At 36.8% G+C, this 17,535-nt stretch overlaps 1 protein-coding gene across 1 annotated transcript; it reads right to left on the reverse strand.

The window, feature by feature from the left end:
- Nucleotides 1–312: 312 nt before the first annotated feature.
- LOC129896875 (G-type lectin S-receptor-like serine/threonine-protein kinase LECRK1) lies at nucleotides 313–2,982 on the reverse strand. The gene has a single exon (XM_055972856.1). It carries the CDS (start codon nucleotides 2,797–2,799, stop codon nucleotides 421–423), a length of 2,379 nt encoding a protein of 792 aa, XP_055828831.1. The 5' UTR covers nucleotides 2,800–2,982; the 3' UTR covers nucleotides 313–420.
- Between the last annotated feature and the right edge of the window lie 14,553 nt (nucleotides 2,983–17,535).

The raw sequence follows: 17,535 nt of genomic DNA on the forward strand, positions 1-17,535 counted from the left end.
ACTTGTTGGATTTTCACCATGAATGTGGAGCGAAGCTTTGATCACAATTTCTGAGATATGAAAACTTGTCACTCACAACTTGAAGACGATTACTTCTTTGTATACGGAAGATTTGTGGATTACCACTAAAGAGCAGATCTTTTCTATGTATTTCTCCATTCGTTTTGGTCTTATGAAGTCCCCTTTATATAGCTAGGGTTTGAGGGATATTTTGGTCTTCAAGTAATTTTAGAGGACTTTGGGCTTAAACAACATGAGTTGGACTCGTATTGTTATGGATTTATCAATAAAATTTCATTCTACATGTGTATGTAACAATGAAAAATGATACAATATATTCAAATGTTTATTCATAAAAACAATACAATACAATACAACATAACACAACACAATACACCATCCAAGCAAAGCGTTAAAGACTTAGTACCATGCCACAAATGGTATATCCATAGTACCTTCTAACATGAGAACTACTTTTCTCATAGAAGGGCGTAGATCAGGATTATCATGAATGCATAACAATCCAACCTTCATCATCCTCTCCAAGGACTTCATATCTACTTCCTCATCTCCCACTAGCTTTCTGAGATCATTCTCGACAAAGCATTTGTGTACCCAAGTAGGAAGAAAGATTTCATCCTCCGTTGAGACGTTGACATCAATATTACTTCTACAACATATGATCTCCAAGAGCATCACTCCATAGCTATAAACATCTACCTTATCGGAGATCAAGGCACTATTCTGCAACTCTGGTGCCGAATACCCTCTAGTTCCTTTAAGCTGAAGTTGGTTTCCGACTTGATCAGGCACCAGAAACTTTGCAAGCCCAAAATCAGATATTTTAGCCGTCCATGAATCATCTACTAGGATATTGTGTGGCTTTATGTTGCAGTGAATTATGCAAGTCTCACATTTTTCATGCAGATAAAATATTCCCCTTGATATGTCCAGTGCAAGTCTCATCCTTTGCTCCCAAGAAGGCCTTGTTTCAGAATTAAATAGGATATCTACGAGTGACCCGTTGCTCATGTACTCATACACAAGAATTTTTTCAGATCCCTCCAAGCAAAAACCAAGCAAATGAACCAAGTTTTTGTGACGAGCTTGCCCAATTGCGGTCATTTCTGCTTTAAATTCCCTTTCTCCTTCATCCCCGATTTTCTCCAGTCGTTTTACAGAAACTGTTCTGTTACCTTCTGATAGAACTCCTTTATAGAGATTTCCGAATGAACCATGTCTTATCTCTTCCTTGAAATGTTCAGTGGCTTTCTCAAGCTCACAGTAAGAAAATGATCGAAGAGTGAACTCCTCATTTGGCCCCAAATATGGATTTTCCAATAATTTTTGGTATTCTTCAGCTCTGCTTCTGTAGAAAATATAACTGCAAATTGCAACAACAGTAAACAGAAATGCTACAGAACCAAGAGCCAGGGATAGAATCAAGATTATCTCTTTCCGACTCTTATTTCTATTCTCTGTTTTTCCAGGATAGGGAATAGAGTGACCTGCCATTTGGGAGATGTTATAGCTCTGCTTGACGAAGGTCTTGACGGACTCATCATTTGGATCAAGTCTCGAATAAATTAACGGAAGCTTAAATTTCTTGCAAACTCCATTCATGTATAGAGCAGCCCAACAAGTACAATCTTCCAAGCATGAATTTCTACAGTCCTGCTCAACCATTGAAACCTGAGAAAATGGATATCCTCCAACTTTCAAGAGTTGAATCGCCGTGACATTGTAGGCCAATGTTGAGTCTCTGCTGCTTCCACAAGACTCTTCATAAACAAATCCCCGATAGCAGCCTTGGAATTTCATTGCACGGTTGACATATGAAAATCCTGGAAAGCAAGAACAATCGCCTATGCTGCTGCCATTTCTTGCAGTACAATAACTGTTTACACCACAGAATCCCCTGGCTTGGCATTGATTTTCCAGCGCCGACCAATTGATTTCCAAGCTCGAATTGTCAAAGTTGTGTGTATAAAGCCTAAGAACCCCATCAGGATCAAGAGTTGAGCGATGAATTACTACTGCGTTGTTGGTTGATGATTGATTAGAGGTATTTGCTATGATATTCACTTTGAAATTATAAGCATTAGAAGCATTTCGAAAGAGTTGGCCTGTTGGAGTAAGACCTATGAAAACTGAGCTAACATCACCAAATTCACCTCTGCTTTGTAGCATAAAAGCCCAATAGGAAGCCTCGGGTCTATTCAGGTAATTGGTCGGGTAGGCAACAAGGTTCCCATCAGCCTGCATACTAAGATAAAATCTTCCACTTGAATGATCAACTTCGGTAAAACTAGAGACAAGGCTGTGGCCTGATGTTAGACGCTGACCGGCCAAGATGGTGTCTGTTGGATAATCAAAACTTGCCCAAACAACATTTGTTTTGTTATAGATAACAAAGTTACCAGAATCAAGCATGGAGGCTGAAGTTACTGACTGTGGAGATTCTGCAATGACTTTCATGATCTGTTTTGTCCATAGTATAAGTTTGCCTCCCCTTGTGAACTCGATATATGCATCCGAATGAAGTGGAGGATCATCTCTATTAGCTGTCCAAACGACAGTTTTATCAGCTAGCCATATGCCTACTTGAAATCCATCCCCTTTTTGGTAGAAACCAAATGAGAAAAGGCCTGAAGAAGATGGCCAATAACTTGGATTTCGGTTTGGATAAAGAAAAGAACCTAAGGTTATGTTGGAGGGTTGGTGCTGAGCTCCAACTTCAATAGCTGCAAACACAAGTGGAAGCATCAACAACATGAATGTAAATGTTGAGTTAGCCATGACTCAACGATGGGAATATGGAGTGTGATAAACTCTCTGCTAAGTATATTTTTGTATACCAACTTGGATATTTCCAATTTTAAATGGTCCTAATAATTAACACGTTGACACGAATTAGTTTACATCTGAGTCAACTTCTTGTTAATATTTTCCAAAACTCCATCTTAGTTAATGCTTTGAGAAATGACAGATGAGATGCAAGCCAAGTCAATTTTAACATGCTGAATATTTTTTAAGGAAAAAATAACTTATAAATCTGTTATAGGTAAAAATTGGATCTCATCCTTTCTTAAACTGAGAGATCTTGAGTTCAAGACTCAAAATGAAAAAAAATATGGCTAAGGAGAGCTTTTCTCTATAATTGATGTGTGCCTCAAAATTAAATGAATTGAAAAATTCAATATTAAATATGGAGCACCAAATTTCTTTTGTCAATTCCTGTTTGATTTTTTCTACCTCCATTTGCGTGTTGGATGGTTTAAGTTTGTCTTTTGCGCGTTGGGTGGTTATATTTGTTTGATTTCATTAAAGGGAAATTTCTCTCCTTACCAGCCGTTTCCATGTTCTTTCTTTCCTCATAAATAGAAAAAGATCAACACCCACCTACCCAAAAAAATAAATAGAATTACGAGCCCGTTTGCATGGACTACGAAAAAATAACTTTTATGTATAAAGTGCTTTTAGAACTTTTAAGTGCTGAAAGTTATTTTTATAAATAAAGAGTTGAATGTTTGGATAAAAGTGTTTATGCTGAAAATAAGTTATTGATGTCTTTGACAAATAAGTGATGTTAAACACTGATTTTCTGTCAAAATGACTGAAATACCCTTAAAGTTGTTAACACCATAATAAGTTGATTTAAAAGATTTTTAAACTCTAAAGTTGATTTAAATCAAAAGTAATTTATAATGTAAAATCATTTCCACTATAAAATGTTTATTTACGTTAATTTTTTATAAATACATATTACTTAAGGGGGGTGCATGAGCTAAAAGAGACACTTATTTTGGAATGAATAGTTGTGTATTAATTATGAGAATATTAATTAAACCATTAATCAAAATGAAGTCTTTTTATTCTTCTTCATACTCTTACCCCTACCAATTAATTATTAATGTCAAGTTTCACAATTATTTACGCTTTCTAATGAAGTTTGTTGGAGTAATGTGGTTGCTTTAGTATCTTTTGTTTCCAACCGAAAGCACTCCACTATAAATACAAGAAGTGGAAAATATTCATATAACACAAGCATCAAGCATTAGAAATGTCACTAGCAATCACATCACGAAACCCCATCCAATAGACATCATTTTGTTCTCCTACATCTTCGACATCTATATTATTAGCTCTTGAAGTCGTGCCAATATCATTAGAATCAACCGATGGAATATAGCTCTCATTCTCGGTTGTTTGGAATGCATCATCCACATTGCATTTCTTTCTAATATAATGGTGAATGGCCATAGTAGCAAGTGCGATGTCCCTTTGTGTGTCAATGTGATAGTATGACATGTCTCTCAAAATAGACCATCTTGATTTTCAAACGCCAAATATGCGCTCTACTACATTTCTACAAGAAGAATGTAAATAGTTAAATTTCTCAATGCGTCCTCTTGGCTCTCGCAATTGTCGAGTTGCACCGCGGCGAAATTCAGCTAGGTGATATCTTACATTATTTCCTTGTATGGAGCCATGTATCCTTTCATGTGTGAATATCCTGCATCAACTAGATAATATTTATTTTTGCATGGATGTGGAAAGTTGAGCTCTTCTCTACGAAGGGCCTCAGCAAATATACGACTATCGTGTGCTGCTCCTTCCCCACCCAGCCCATGCAAATCTAAACGACATATTAAAATCAACAACGACAAGAATATTCTGAGTCGGATAACCTTTACGTCCAATATATGGTATCTCTTGACCTTGCGGTAATCTAGCTTTAACATGTGTGCCATCAATTTCTCTAATACAGTCCTACAAGAAGTGAATGTAAAATAAGAAACTTGGGATCCATTTTATTCTCGTTGAATTCTAAGGGGCAAGAAACTGTCATAAAGCTTTTGTTATATAAGGGTAGTAAAGATACAATGCAGAATAACAAATTATCATAAACAGGTTACTTACTTTAAAGAAAGGGAGATATTTTTGTTTACATGGCTTGTGAGCATCGCAACCATCATTATAATTTGAATGTGGTTGAATGATATCTCTTGCAAGCTTACAAACGGCCTTTAAAACACTATGAAAGTGCGTGAATTGTCTCTCCAGAATGTTGAAAGATATCTTGTATCATTCGATTTCCAACTCCATATGCACATGTCATCAAGAATATGCCTAACATTTCATGTATAGACATTCCACGAGTGAGTTTAAGCCCATATTTATCAGTTAGGTCATTGGATAGATCAAGAACACCGCCTTCTTCAGTCGAAAATTTTCATAATAACGAGTCTCATTTCCTCGTAATATCTCTTGAATAAACTCATTTTTAGAGCGCATTGATGTACGACAAGTTTCTTTGCATAGGTATCTTTCACAATACATCAAAATGTATTTACCTGTTATATATATACTTTTTTCACTTAGCCATAATTAATTAATATATATTCTCAATACTTTATTAAGATACCCTTGTGTAATGACCTAGAGTTGTGTAATTAATATATATTCTCAATACTGCAGCAAACAATTGTCATAAGAGTACAGCATAAGTGCAAGAAATGTCAATCAAAAGCTTTGATGATTGCTGCTATGTCAACTGGTACTGGAAATTTCCTATAACATTAACCTTGCTTCTGTATGGTAATCATCCAATATGATAGTAATCTTTTTTTATTTGTATATATGGTATACTTGAATACCACTTTAGAAAAAAACTAGTACACAAGATGGACCTCTTGCTCCTATCTTTTGTAACCACCCTTGCTATAATCATCAATTTTTTATTCAAATATTTCTTTGTCAAGCCTAAAGAAAAAACCCCTTTAGCTCCTGGTACATTTGGTTGGCCTATTATTGGAGAAACTATCCAATTCCTTGTATCACTTTACTATGGATTGGTCCATGAGTTTTTTCAAAAAAGAACAAAAAAATACAACTCCAATATATTCAAAACTTCATTACTTGGCGAAAAAGTGGTTATTTTTTCAGGCCCAACAGCTAACAAATTCATATTCACCAATGTCAATAAACTTTTGATTGGTTGGAGACCTAATTCTGTTCAAAAACTTTTCCCGTCTACATCATTTGTTCCTATAGAACATGTAATGACTCGTTATGTAATTTTGAGAATAAGTCCTCTTCCTTTTATAAAAGATTTTTTTCATAAATTTAAGTTGAAAATTTTGGACCTTTCGGTAACTTTGATTAATTAGTTGAGGGATAATTTTAGAGAATTAATTTAATTGATGAGCTAAAGTGTTAATTTATTTAATACCATATACCACTTTTCTTATATTTATTAAAATAGGTTAGTAGAGTTTGTAAATTTTAATACATAATTAGTTTGGAAAAGGAAAAAAATAATAAAGAAAAGAATTTTTTTTTATATATAAACATAAAAATCTGATGGCATTAAGCCATCAGATATAAACAAGAAAATGAGAAAAACGAACAGAAACGGAAAAAAATATGGAGGAAGAAAAAAAAAGGGAAAAATAAAATAAAGGAGAAGAGAAAAATAGAAATTTTCATTCCAAAGCGTCAAGGTAATTATTCTCATCCTTTCCATTAAGTTTTTATGCGATTATGAACATGTTTTTAGGGTATATTGGTGAAGAAATAATGCTAAAATAAGAAAATACGACCCTAGGGTTCTTCATATAAAATCTTGATTTGGGGGTCGAAGAACGATCCGTTTTAGCTGAAATTTGACATGCGAGTTTATTTTATCATGAGTGAACATAATCGGAAAGAAAATTTCAGATTTGTCTTCAATGACATAGAATGAGTTAGTTCCCGAATTTTGATATATTGAGATAGATAATTAAATATTAGGTACATTATATTTTATAAATTCTATTAAATTTATGATATTGGGGAAATTTGAACCTAACCCTAGGCTTGAAATTCAGAAAATATGGGAGTTGACATGTTAAGTGGCATCAAGATTAGGAACGTGATTATACATTTGTGTGAGTTTTTTGGGTCTAGGCTAGACATATGGTAATAAGGGTGTTGTTACTTCTGAAAATCTTATTGTGATTATTTATTTGACTTACGTTGATTTGGAAGCCCAACGAAAAGGGAAGGCTTAAGTCCCGGAGTGACTGCTTGATTAATTAAGGCAAGTGAATTTCTAAACCCCAGTTTAAGCTTGCAGATGCTTGTATTTCCGTGTTATGTGTACTGGGGAGTAATGAGAATTGGACTGGGTTATTGACTGTATGATTGACCCTAAAAAGAATGGAGATGAGGGGTATAAAATGGTTATTGACTGTATGATTGACCCTAAAAAGAATGGAGATGAGGGGTATAAAATGGTGATCTAATGACATGTATTGGTGGGATTGATATGTTGTGATTATGGGTTTATTTTGGACATGTTAAATGACTATGTTGATTTTAGATAGGAAATATTATTATTGTTGTCATGTTATTCTAGTGAATTATATGACCATGAATTAATTGCATTGGTCTGACATATTGTGTTGAGACTGAAAATGATATGAATCAAAAAGGGTCGGGCCACATGCTTCGTGGCAAGTATTATGAAATAAAGGGGTTAGGCCACATGCTCCGTGGCAAGATATATATATTGAGGGGATGGGCCACACGCTTCGTGGTAGGTTACATGGACAGAAATGTCCCCCATGGGTTTCGAACTATAATTCAGCGGATGTGTACCGATAGGACAGACATGCATCATCTCACTGCATTGCATCGCATTTTGTTGATATTTGTGAATTCGTGTTTACCCCTTTATTGCTCTGTATATGCTGAACTTGACTTGATATGATTCATTGATGAGACTATTGATGAGTATTCGTGGACTGTATTACTGTTATTATTGTACAAGTGTAGAGTTGGGCTAGTTTTATGCAGGTTGTAGTTGAGGAGGTTCAATTGGGATGACATAATTACTTGTATCTATCGAGCTTTGCTTTGTTTTAGTTATCCACTTGTTGAGTACCGTGTTGTTTGGTACTCACCCCTTGCTTCTACACTTGTGTAGGTTATGAACCCGGACCTTCTTGATCTCCTAGTAGTTCCTACCAATTTCAAGGCTATTATCTTGAGTGTTGATGTAGGTGTTACATCCATCTAGTGGACACCTCTTACTCTTTTATTATGTTTTAGTCCTATTCTAGAGACAAAGACATTGTGACTGTATTTTCTTTCGTACTTCGATAATGTATTAGTGGCTTGTACACATGACAACTAATTTTACGAGATTTTGAGTTTATTTTATGTATTTTTGCTTAAGTTAAATTTTAATTCCTTTTTTTTTCTTCCGCATCTACTTTCCGTTGGGTATTAGAATGACTTATATCAGTGGGTTGAGATGAGTGTCATCACACCCGGATTCGAGTTGTGACAATAATGGTATCAGAGCCCCAGGTTCATAGGTCTCACGTGTATACAAGCCGAGTCTAAGTAGAGTCTTGAGGATTGGTATGGAGACGTATGTACTTATCTTCGAGAGTCTATGAGGACTTTTAGGAAATTTTCCCTCTGTTCTCTCACTCCCTATTGTGCGTGGTTACTTGTGTGGTACTGAATTTTCGCATGTCCTTTCTGACAGATGGCTAGGACCAGAACTACGGCCAGAGGTAGATAAAGAGATGCACTCCTTGAGGTTGATGTTGGGACCCCAACTAGGGGTAGAGATAGAGGCCGAGCTAGAGTCCGCAGTCGGGGTGTGGCGGTAGGAAGAGGTCATGCTCGAGGAGCGGCGCCAGCTAGAGGTCATGCTAGAGAGGCTTCTCTTGATCCACAGATTGGTTCTAGAGAGGAACATGTCCCTCTAGAGCCTGCTACGACACCATTGCTTCAGGCCACTTTGATACGAGTATTGGATGCGCTCGAAGGATTTAATCAGAGTGTGAGGGCGAATGGTACACCTGAGGGTTCTCAGACTAGAGCAGGAGCTTAGACCCCAAGGCAGAATCAGATTCCAATTATGCAGGATCCGATGGGCCAGCCACCTGCGGCCTTAGAGCTGATGAGGGTGGAGTACAGGTAGGGGGAACTCAGGGTACACCTGTAGTCATATTGACTGATGATGAGCAACGCCAATATGAGAGATTCCGAAAAATAGACCCCCCCACAATTTTAAGGTGGGAAGACTAAGGATGCACACGAGTTCCTAACCATGTGCCGAAAGTTGTTGGAGGTAGTAGGGATAGCTAAGGCTCACGGAGTTGGTTATACTACACTTCAGTTACGTGGACCATCCAGAGAGTGGTAGATAGTGTGTACGAGTTCCAGGCCAGTTGGGTCACCCTAGATGACCTGGGGTGAGTTTGTTAGTATCTTTTTTGACCGTTTCATCCTCTGGAGTGTGAAGGAAGAGAGCCAATTATGGTTCAAGAATTTGAAGCAGAAGGGTCTTACAGTTGCTGAGTATGAGACTTGTTTCTACCAGTTGTCCAGACATGCCATCGCTGTCCTTCTTGATGAGACAGAGCGGATTCGCATATTTGTGCGAGGACTGAACTATACCATTCGTACAATAATTTTTCTACCCTCCCATGAGGGCGCTTCCTTCTAGTCCATTGTGGGTGCTGCCAAGGAGGCAGAGTTGATGAAGAGAGAGGAGTTTGGGGACCCCAAGAGGGCCTGTGCTTCTGGTAAGTTTTTGGTTACCTCATCTGGAGGTAGAGGGTCCTATAGAGGAGGTAGTTTCTTCCAACATAGAGGACCAGTTCATTCATCTATGCCAGCTTCTAAGGATGATCAGATACCTCATGGGTCCTACAGTATAGTTTAGAGGTACTAGGGGTCACAACAGAGGCCGGTGAGCTAGGGTGGTTATACAAGTTCTTCAAGTTTATCGTAGAGGTTTTTGCACGGGAGAGCATGTTATACTTGTGGTGATCCAGATCATCTTTCATGGCAGTATACATCTCAGGGTCGAGGAGGAACCCAACCTAGTTCTTCAGTTGCAGTTAGAGGACCAGCGCCGCTGGTCAAAGGTTGAGGTAGAGCCCAGATTAGTAGAGGTGGTCGCACTCCTGGTAGGGGTGCTGGTGGTGCTATATTCCCTCAGGGAGGAGGTAGAGGTATTGTGCAGGTCGGGGAACTCAGTGTTATGCTTTTCTAGGAAGACCCGAGGTTGAGCCTTCCGACGTAGTTATCACAGGTATTGTCCTAGTCTGCCATCGACCTGCATCTGTATTATTTGATCCAGGGTCTACATTTTCCTATGTGTCTGCCTATTTTGTATCTGACTTTGAATTGACATGTGATCGTATGTCCGTGCCCGTTCATATTTCTACACCCATAGGTGAACCCTTAGTGGTGGATCGAGTATATCGATCCTGTCTTGTATTATTGGCCGGGTATGATACTTGGGTAGATATGATTATTCTAGGGATGGTAGATTTTGATGTGATATTGGGAAAGAATTGTCTTTCTCCCCATCGTGCTATTCTCGATTTTTATGCTAAAACTGTCCTTAGTGATACTTGATGCCCCGAGGATTGAGTGGAAGGGTATTAGTGGCTCATATCCCAGTAAGGTTATCTCATATATTCGTGCTCAGAGGTTGATTGATAGAGAGTTATGTCTTATTTGGCCTTTATTTGGGATACCAGTATTGAGTCACCTCCTATAGAATGGTTCCAGTGGTTAAGGAGTTTTCTAATGTATTTCCTACTGATCTTCCTCATGTTCCTCCGGATAGGGACATTGATTTTGCTATTGACTTAGAGCCTGGCACTAAACCCATTTCTATTCCTCCACATTGCATAGATCCAATTGAACTGAAGGAGTTGAAGGATCAGTTGCAAGACTTGCTGAGTAAGGGGTTTATTTTCCCTAGTGTGTCACCTTAGGGTGCACCGGTTCTGTTTGTAAAGAAGAAAGATGATACTATGAGGATTTTTATTGATTACAGGCAGTTGAACAAGGTAACTGTTAAAAATAAGTATCCTCTTCCTCATATTGATAATTTATTTGATCAGTTATAGGGAGAAATATTATTTTCCAAAATAGACTTGAGGTTCGGTTATCACCAGTTGAAGATTAGGGCGTTACATATCCCTATGACAGCTTTTCGGACTCGTTATGGTCACTATGAGTTCTTGGTGATGTCATTTGGGTTGACCAACGCCCCCGCAACATTCATGGAGTTGATGAACGAAGTGTTTCGCCCGTACTTAGATTCTTTAGTGATAGTATTCATTGATGACATCTTGGTGTATTCCAAGACTGAGGCAGATCATGTCCGCCATTTGAGGTTGGTACTTCAGAAGTTAAGGGAAGAAACGTTGTATGCAAAGTTCTCCAAGTGTGAATTTTGGCTTGATTCTGTGACATTCTTAGGACACGTGATGTCCAAAGAGGGAATTAGAGTGGACCCAGCTAAGATTGAGGCAGTTAGAGGTTGGACAAGGCCTATTTTTCCTACTGAGATTCGTAGATTTGTGGGGTTAGCCGGGTATTACAGACGGTTTGTAAGGGCTTCTCCACTATTGCAGCTCCATTGACTAGATTGACTCAGAAGGCCGTGGATTTTCATTGGTCTGACGAGTGTGAAGTGAGCTTCCAAAAGCTCAAGACTTTATTGACTTTGGCTCCTATTTTGATGCTACCCGAGGAAGGTGTGGGATTTACTATATACTGTGATTGCCTATGCCTCGAGATAGTTGAAGGCCCATGAGAAAAACTATCCTACTCATGATTTGGAGTTAGCGACTGTGTTTTCATGCTTAAGTTGTGGCGTCATTACCTATATGGTGTGCATTGCGAGGTCTTCACCGATCATAGGAATCTTCAGTATATATTCAGTCAGAGGGATCTAAACTTGAGGCAACGTAGATGGCTTGAGTTGCTGAAGGACTACGACATGACTATCTTGTATCACCCAGGAAAATCCAATGTGGTGGCGGATGCCTTGAGTAGAAAGTCCTCTAGTATGGGAAGTCTTGCGGCGATTCGAGTTGAGGAGCGACCATTGTCTAGAGATGTTCAGAGGCTGGCTAATAGCCTTGTTCGGTTGCAGATTTCATAGGATGGTGGTGTTCTTACCTTTGTGGAGGCACGTTCTTCCTTGGTTGAGCAGATATTTGGGAGAGACAGTTTGAGGATGAGAAGTTATGTATCATTCGAGACAAGGTATTAAGAGGTGAAGATAAGGAGGCGGTACTTGATTCGGAAGGCGTACTGAGGATTGGAGGCAGAATTTGTGTATCTAATGTGGGTGACCTGACTAGACTTATTTTGGAAGAGGCTCATTGTTCAAGGTATTCCATCCATACGGGAGCGACCAAGATGTATCATGATCTGTGCCAGCACTATTGGTGGTATGGGATGAAGAAGGACATCGTAGAGTTCGTGTCCAAGTGTTTGACTTGCCAGCAAGTAAAGTGTGAGCACCAGCGGCTTGGGGGTGTGAGTCAGAGGATGTCTATTCCCACTTGGAAGTGGGAAATGATCACCATGGACTTCGTTGTGGGTTTACCTGCCACCGTAGGTGGCTATGACTCTATATGGGTGGTGGTTGACAGACTGACCAAGTCTGCCCATTTTATTCAGTTAAGGTGAGGTACACAATGGATAAACTAGCCCAATTGTATATTAATCAGATCGTTCGGCTTCATGGTGTCCCAGTATCCATCGTTTTGGATCGGGGTTCAGTATTTACTTCACACTTTTGGCAGGCATTACAACATGGTTTGGGCACTAGACTTGATATGAGTACAACTTTTCATCCACAGACCGATGGTTAGTCTGAGTGGACGATTTAGGTGTTGGAGGACATGCTCCGAGCTTGTGTTATTGATTTTGGTGCTAGATGGGATCAACACTTGCCCCTAGCGGAATTTGCCTACAACAACAGTTATCACTCCAGTATCCAGATGGCTCCATTTGAGGCTTTGTATGGTAGGCGGTGTCGATCCCCTATTGGATGGTCTGACTTAGCTGAGATGGACTCCTTAGACACAGACTTGCTTAGAGATGCTATGGAGCAGGTTCGTAGGATTCAGGGTAGACTCTTGACAACCCAGAGTAGGCAGAAGAGTTATGCAGACCGGAGAATTCGACCATTGGAGTTCATGGTGGGTGATCACATTTGGCTTTGAGTGTCACCCATGAAGGGCGTGATGCGGTTCGGGAGGAAGGGCAAGCTCAACCCTCGATTCATTAGGCCATTTTAAATTTTGGCGCGAGTTGGAAAGGTAGCTTATAAATTGGCCTTACCACCTAGTTTATCGGTTGTGCATAACGTGTTTCATGTTTCTATGCTCCAGAAGTATGTTACAGATGAGTCCATGTGTTATCACTCGATTCAGTGGAATTGGGTCCAGACCTGACATTTGAGGAGGAGCCTATAGCCATTCTAGATAGACAGGTTCGTAAGCTTAGAACCAAGGAGATAGCTTCAGTGATAGTACAATGGAAACACCGTTTAGTCGGAGAGACGACTTGGGAGACAGAGGCTAATATGCATGCTAAATATCCCCAGCTTTGCGAAACTTCAGGTATTTTCTTTTACTTTATGTTCGAGGACGAACATAGTGGTGAATGATGTAACGACCCGTTAGGTAATTTTGAGAACGAGTCCTCCTCCTTTCATAGAAGACCCTTTTCGTAAATTTAAGTTGAAAATTTTGGACCTTTCGGTAACTTTGGTTAATTAGTTGAGGGATAATTTTAGAGAATTAATTTAATTGATGGGATAAAATGTTAATTTATTTAATACCCTATACTAGTTTTCTTATATTTATTAAAATAGGTTAGTAGAGTTTGTAAATTTTAATACATAATTAGTTTGGAAAAGGAAAAAAATAATAAAGAAAAGAATTTTTTTTATATATAAACATAAAAATCTGATGGCATTAAGCCATCAGATATAAACAAGAAAATGAGAAAAACGAACAGAAACGGAAAAACAATATGGAGGAAGAAAAAAAAGGGGAAAGAAAAATAAAGGAGAAGAGAAAAATAGAAATTTTCATTCCAAAGCGTCAAGGTAATTATTCTCATCCTTTCCATTAAGTTTTTATGGGATTATGAACATATTTTTAGGGTATATTGGTGAAGAAATAATGCTAAAATAAGAAAATACGACCCTAGGGTTCTTCATATAAAATCTTGATTTGGGGTCGAATAACGATCCGTTTTAGCTGAAATTTGACATGTGAGTTTAGTTTATCATGATGAACAAAATAGGAAAGAAAATTTCAGATTTGACTTCAATGACATAGAATGAGTTAGTTCCCGAATTTTGATATATTGAGATAGATAATTAAATATTAGGTATATTATATTTTATGAATTTTATTAAATTTATGATATTGGGAAAATTAGAACTAACCCTAGGCTTGAAATTCAGAAAATATGGGAGTTGACGTGTTAAGTGGCATCAAGATTAGGAACGTGATTATAGATTTGCGTGAGTTTTTGGGTCTAGGCTAGACATATGGTAATAAGGGTGTTGTTAGTTTCGAAAATCTTATTGTAATTATTTATTTAACTAGATTACGTTAATTTGGAGGCCCAACGAAAAGGGAAAGCTCAAGTCCCGGAGTGACTGCTTGATTAATTAAGGCAAGTGAATTTCTAAACATCAGTTTAAGCTTGCAGATGCTTGTATTTTCGTGTTATGTGTACTGGAGAGTAATGAGAATTGGAATGGATTATTGACTGTATGATTGACCCTAAAAAAATGGATATGAGGGGTATAAAATGGTGATCTAATGTCATGTATTGGTGGGATTGATATGTTTTGATTACGAGTTTATTTTGGACATATGAAATGACTATGTTGTTGTGAGATAGGAAAAATTATTATTGTTGTCATGTTATTCTCGTGAATTATATGAACATGAATTGATTGCATTGGTTCTAACATATTGTGTTGAGACTAAAAATGATATGAATTAAAAGGGATCGGGCCACACACTCTGTGGCAGGTATTATGAAATAAAGGGGTCGGGCCACACGTTCCGTGACAGGTATTATGAAACAAAGAGGTCGGGCCACACGCTTCGTGGCAAGATATATATATTGAGGGGATGGGCCACACGCTCCGTGGTAGGTTACATGGACAAAAATATCCCCATGGGTTCCGAACTGTAATTCAGCGGATGTGTACCGATAGGACAGACATGCATCATCTCATTGCATTGCATCGCATTTTGTTGATGTTTGTGAATTCGTGTTTACCCCTTTATTGCTCTGTATATGCTGAACTTGACTTGATATGATTCATTGATGAGACTATTGATGAGTATTCGTGGACTGTATTACTGTTATTATTGTACAAGTGTAGAGTTGGGTTGGTTTTATGTAGGTTGTAGTTGAGGAGGTTCAGTTGGGATGACAGAATTACTTGTATCTATCGAGCTTTGGTTTGTTTTAGTTATCCACTTGCTGAGACCGTGTTGTTTGGTACTCACCCCTTGCTTCTAACTTGTGTAGGTTATGAGCCCGGACCTTCTTGATCTCCTAGTAGTTCCTACCAATTCCGAGGCTATCATCTCGAGTGTTGAGGTAGCTGTTACATCCATCTAGTGGACACCTCTTACTCTTTTATTATGTTTTAGTCCTATTCTAGAGACAAAGACATTGTGACTGTATTTTCTTTCGTACTTCGATAATGTATTAGTGGCTTGTACACATGACAACCAATCTTGGGGGATTTTGAGTTTATTTTACGTGTTTTCGCTTAAGTTAAATTTTAATTCCTTTTTTTTTCTTCCGCATCTACTTTCCGTTGGATATTAGGCTGACTTAGCTCAGTGGGTTGAGATGAGTGCCATCACACCTGAATTCGGGTCGTGACAGAACATGATACCAAAAGGGCACAAAATGCCTAGTGAAGTTATTCACTTTCTCCCTTTCTATTAAAGCCTTTATAGTTATCAAAGAATCGGATAGTAAAATTTTGAATCTTTATGAGCAGATGGATCTTGTTGGTGGATGAATTTGGCCAGACTTTGGCGGAAGAAATGAGGAACAAATGTGAATTTTAGAGCTAAAGAGGGTACTATAGGAATTAAAATAAAATATAAGGAATATAAAAATAATTTCCATGATCAAAGAAAATGGCTTAAAGCCCTCCAAAAAAAAAAGTCAGGATTTCCAACATTTCAGTTTTGGATGACTTTAAGAGTTTTATAGCTTAAATTTAATATTTTAAGTTGATAACCAAACACCACAATAAGCTAAAACGGACTTATAAATTAGTCAAACCAACTTATAAGCCCATCCAAACGGGTTCTGCATCGTTAAGTCATTGATTACGTACGGAACCTAAATGACGTCGAAGAAAAAGAAGCAAATGAACCAAAATAATGACAAGAGGAAAAAAAAACTATATCCAAACTATTTATAACACAGTGCCAATATTTTTTATTTTTACAAAAAAATACACAACACATATTACCTACGCTATGCAAACCAAAGATTCCAATTAACTTGAACTCTCGTATCTATTTAATAATATAACTTAATCCCTCAGTTTTGATATATTATTGCTCCCAAATATCTTCCCTAAATGTTATTTCCAATAAACACTACATAATAGAAAGAATATGTAAATCAATTGTATTTACTTGGGGATATAAATAGTACTCCTTTAATCTCATTTTATGTAGTGCTTTTCATTATTTGATATTTATTAATTAAATATATTAAAATATAATTCATTTGTTTCAATTTATTTGATTTACATTTTTCATCTATTTCCAAAATAATGTTTCTTTTCTTTTTTGAGAACTCTTTAATTCTAACTTTTCACATGAGATGTTTAATACCACAAGATTAAAGGGCATTTTGGTGCATTCTACACATCTTTAATTTAAAATCACAAAATTTAAAACTCTTTTATACTTTTTAAAACTTTGTGTCAAAGAAAAACCAAACAAACAAATTGAAGCAGAGGGAGTAATAAATAAAGACAATTAAAACAATAAATAAAATTTTTATGTACTTATTTTTATAAAAATAAAACTTACAAAAGATGATAAACATTTTTGTTGAAAACATTCAACTAAAAAAGAGAATAAACATTATATATATATATATATATATATATTAAAGTACTTAAATAGGAAATGAACAAAAATTATTTAATAGATGGCTAGAGCTTTTATGTATTTGGCAAACTGTTTTTATATTCTTGAATTTGATACGCATAAACATATTTATAATTTTAATTTATCGTTTGATTATTATATACTCTGAAGGTTATTTATTTAAGAATGAAAGTTATTTTATTTTTATTTGATTAAATATTTTATTATATAAGAATGTCTCATTTTTAGTTTGTTTAGTTATTTTTCCACTTCAAACTTATCTCGAGTTTATTTAGTTCAATAAAGTTTCAAATCATTTGTATAGGATTTTATTATATAAAAAGTTAATTAGTTTTAGAAAAATAGGGATAATATCATTATAATTAAGATTTTTGAAAAATAATGTATTTTCCAAATACGTTAAAATGCTAGTCAATATCATCAAATAATTGTCTTCCTTTCTTATTTAAGAGCTTCAAAAGAAAATATATTTTTCTCTTTTTTAATCTAAAACGTGAATAATTTTTTTAACATTTATAATTTTAACATA

Source organism: Solanum dulcamara, chromosome 7, assembly GCF_947179165.1.
Source record: "Solanum dulcamara chromosome 7, daSolDulc1.2, whole genome shotgun sequence".
NCBI classification, from domain to species: domain Eukaryota; kingdom Viridiplantae; phylum Streptophyta; class Magnoliopsida; order Solanales; family Solanaceae; genus Solanum; species Solanum dulcamara.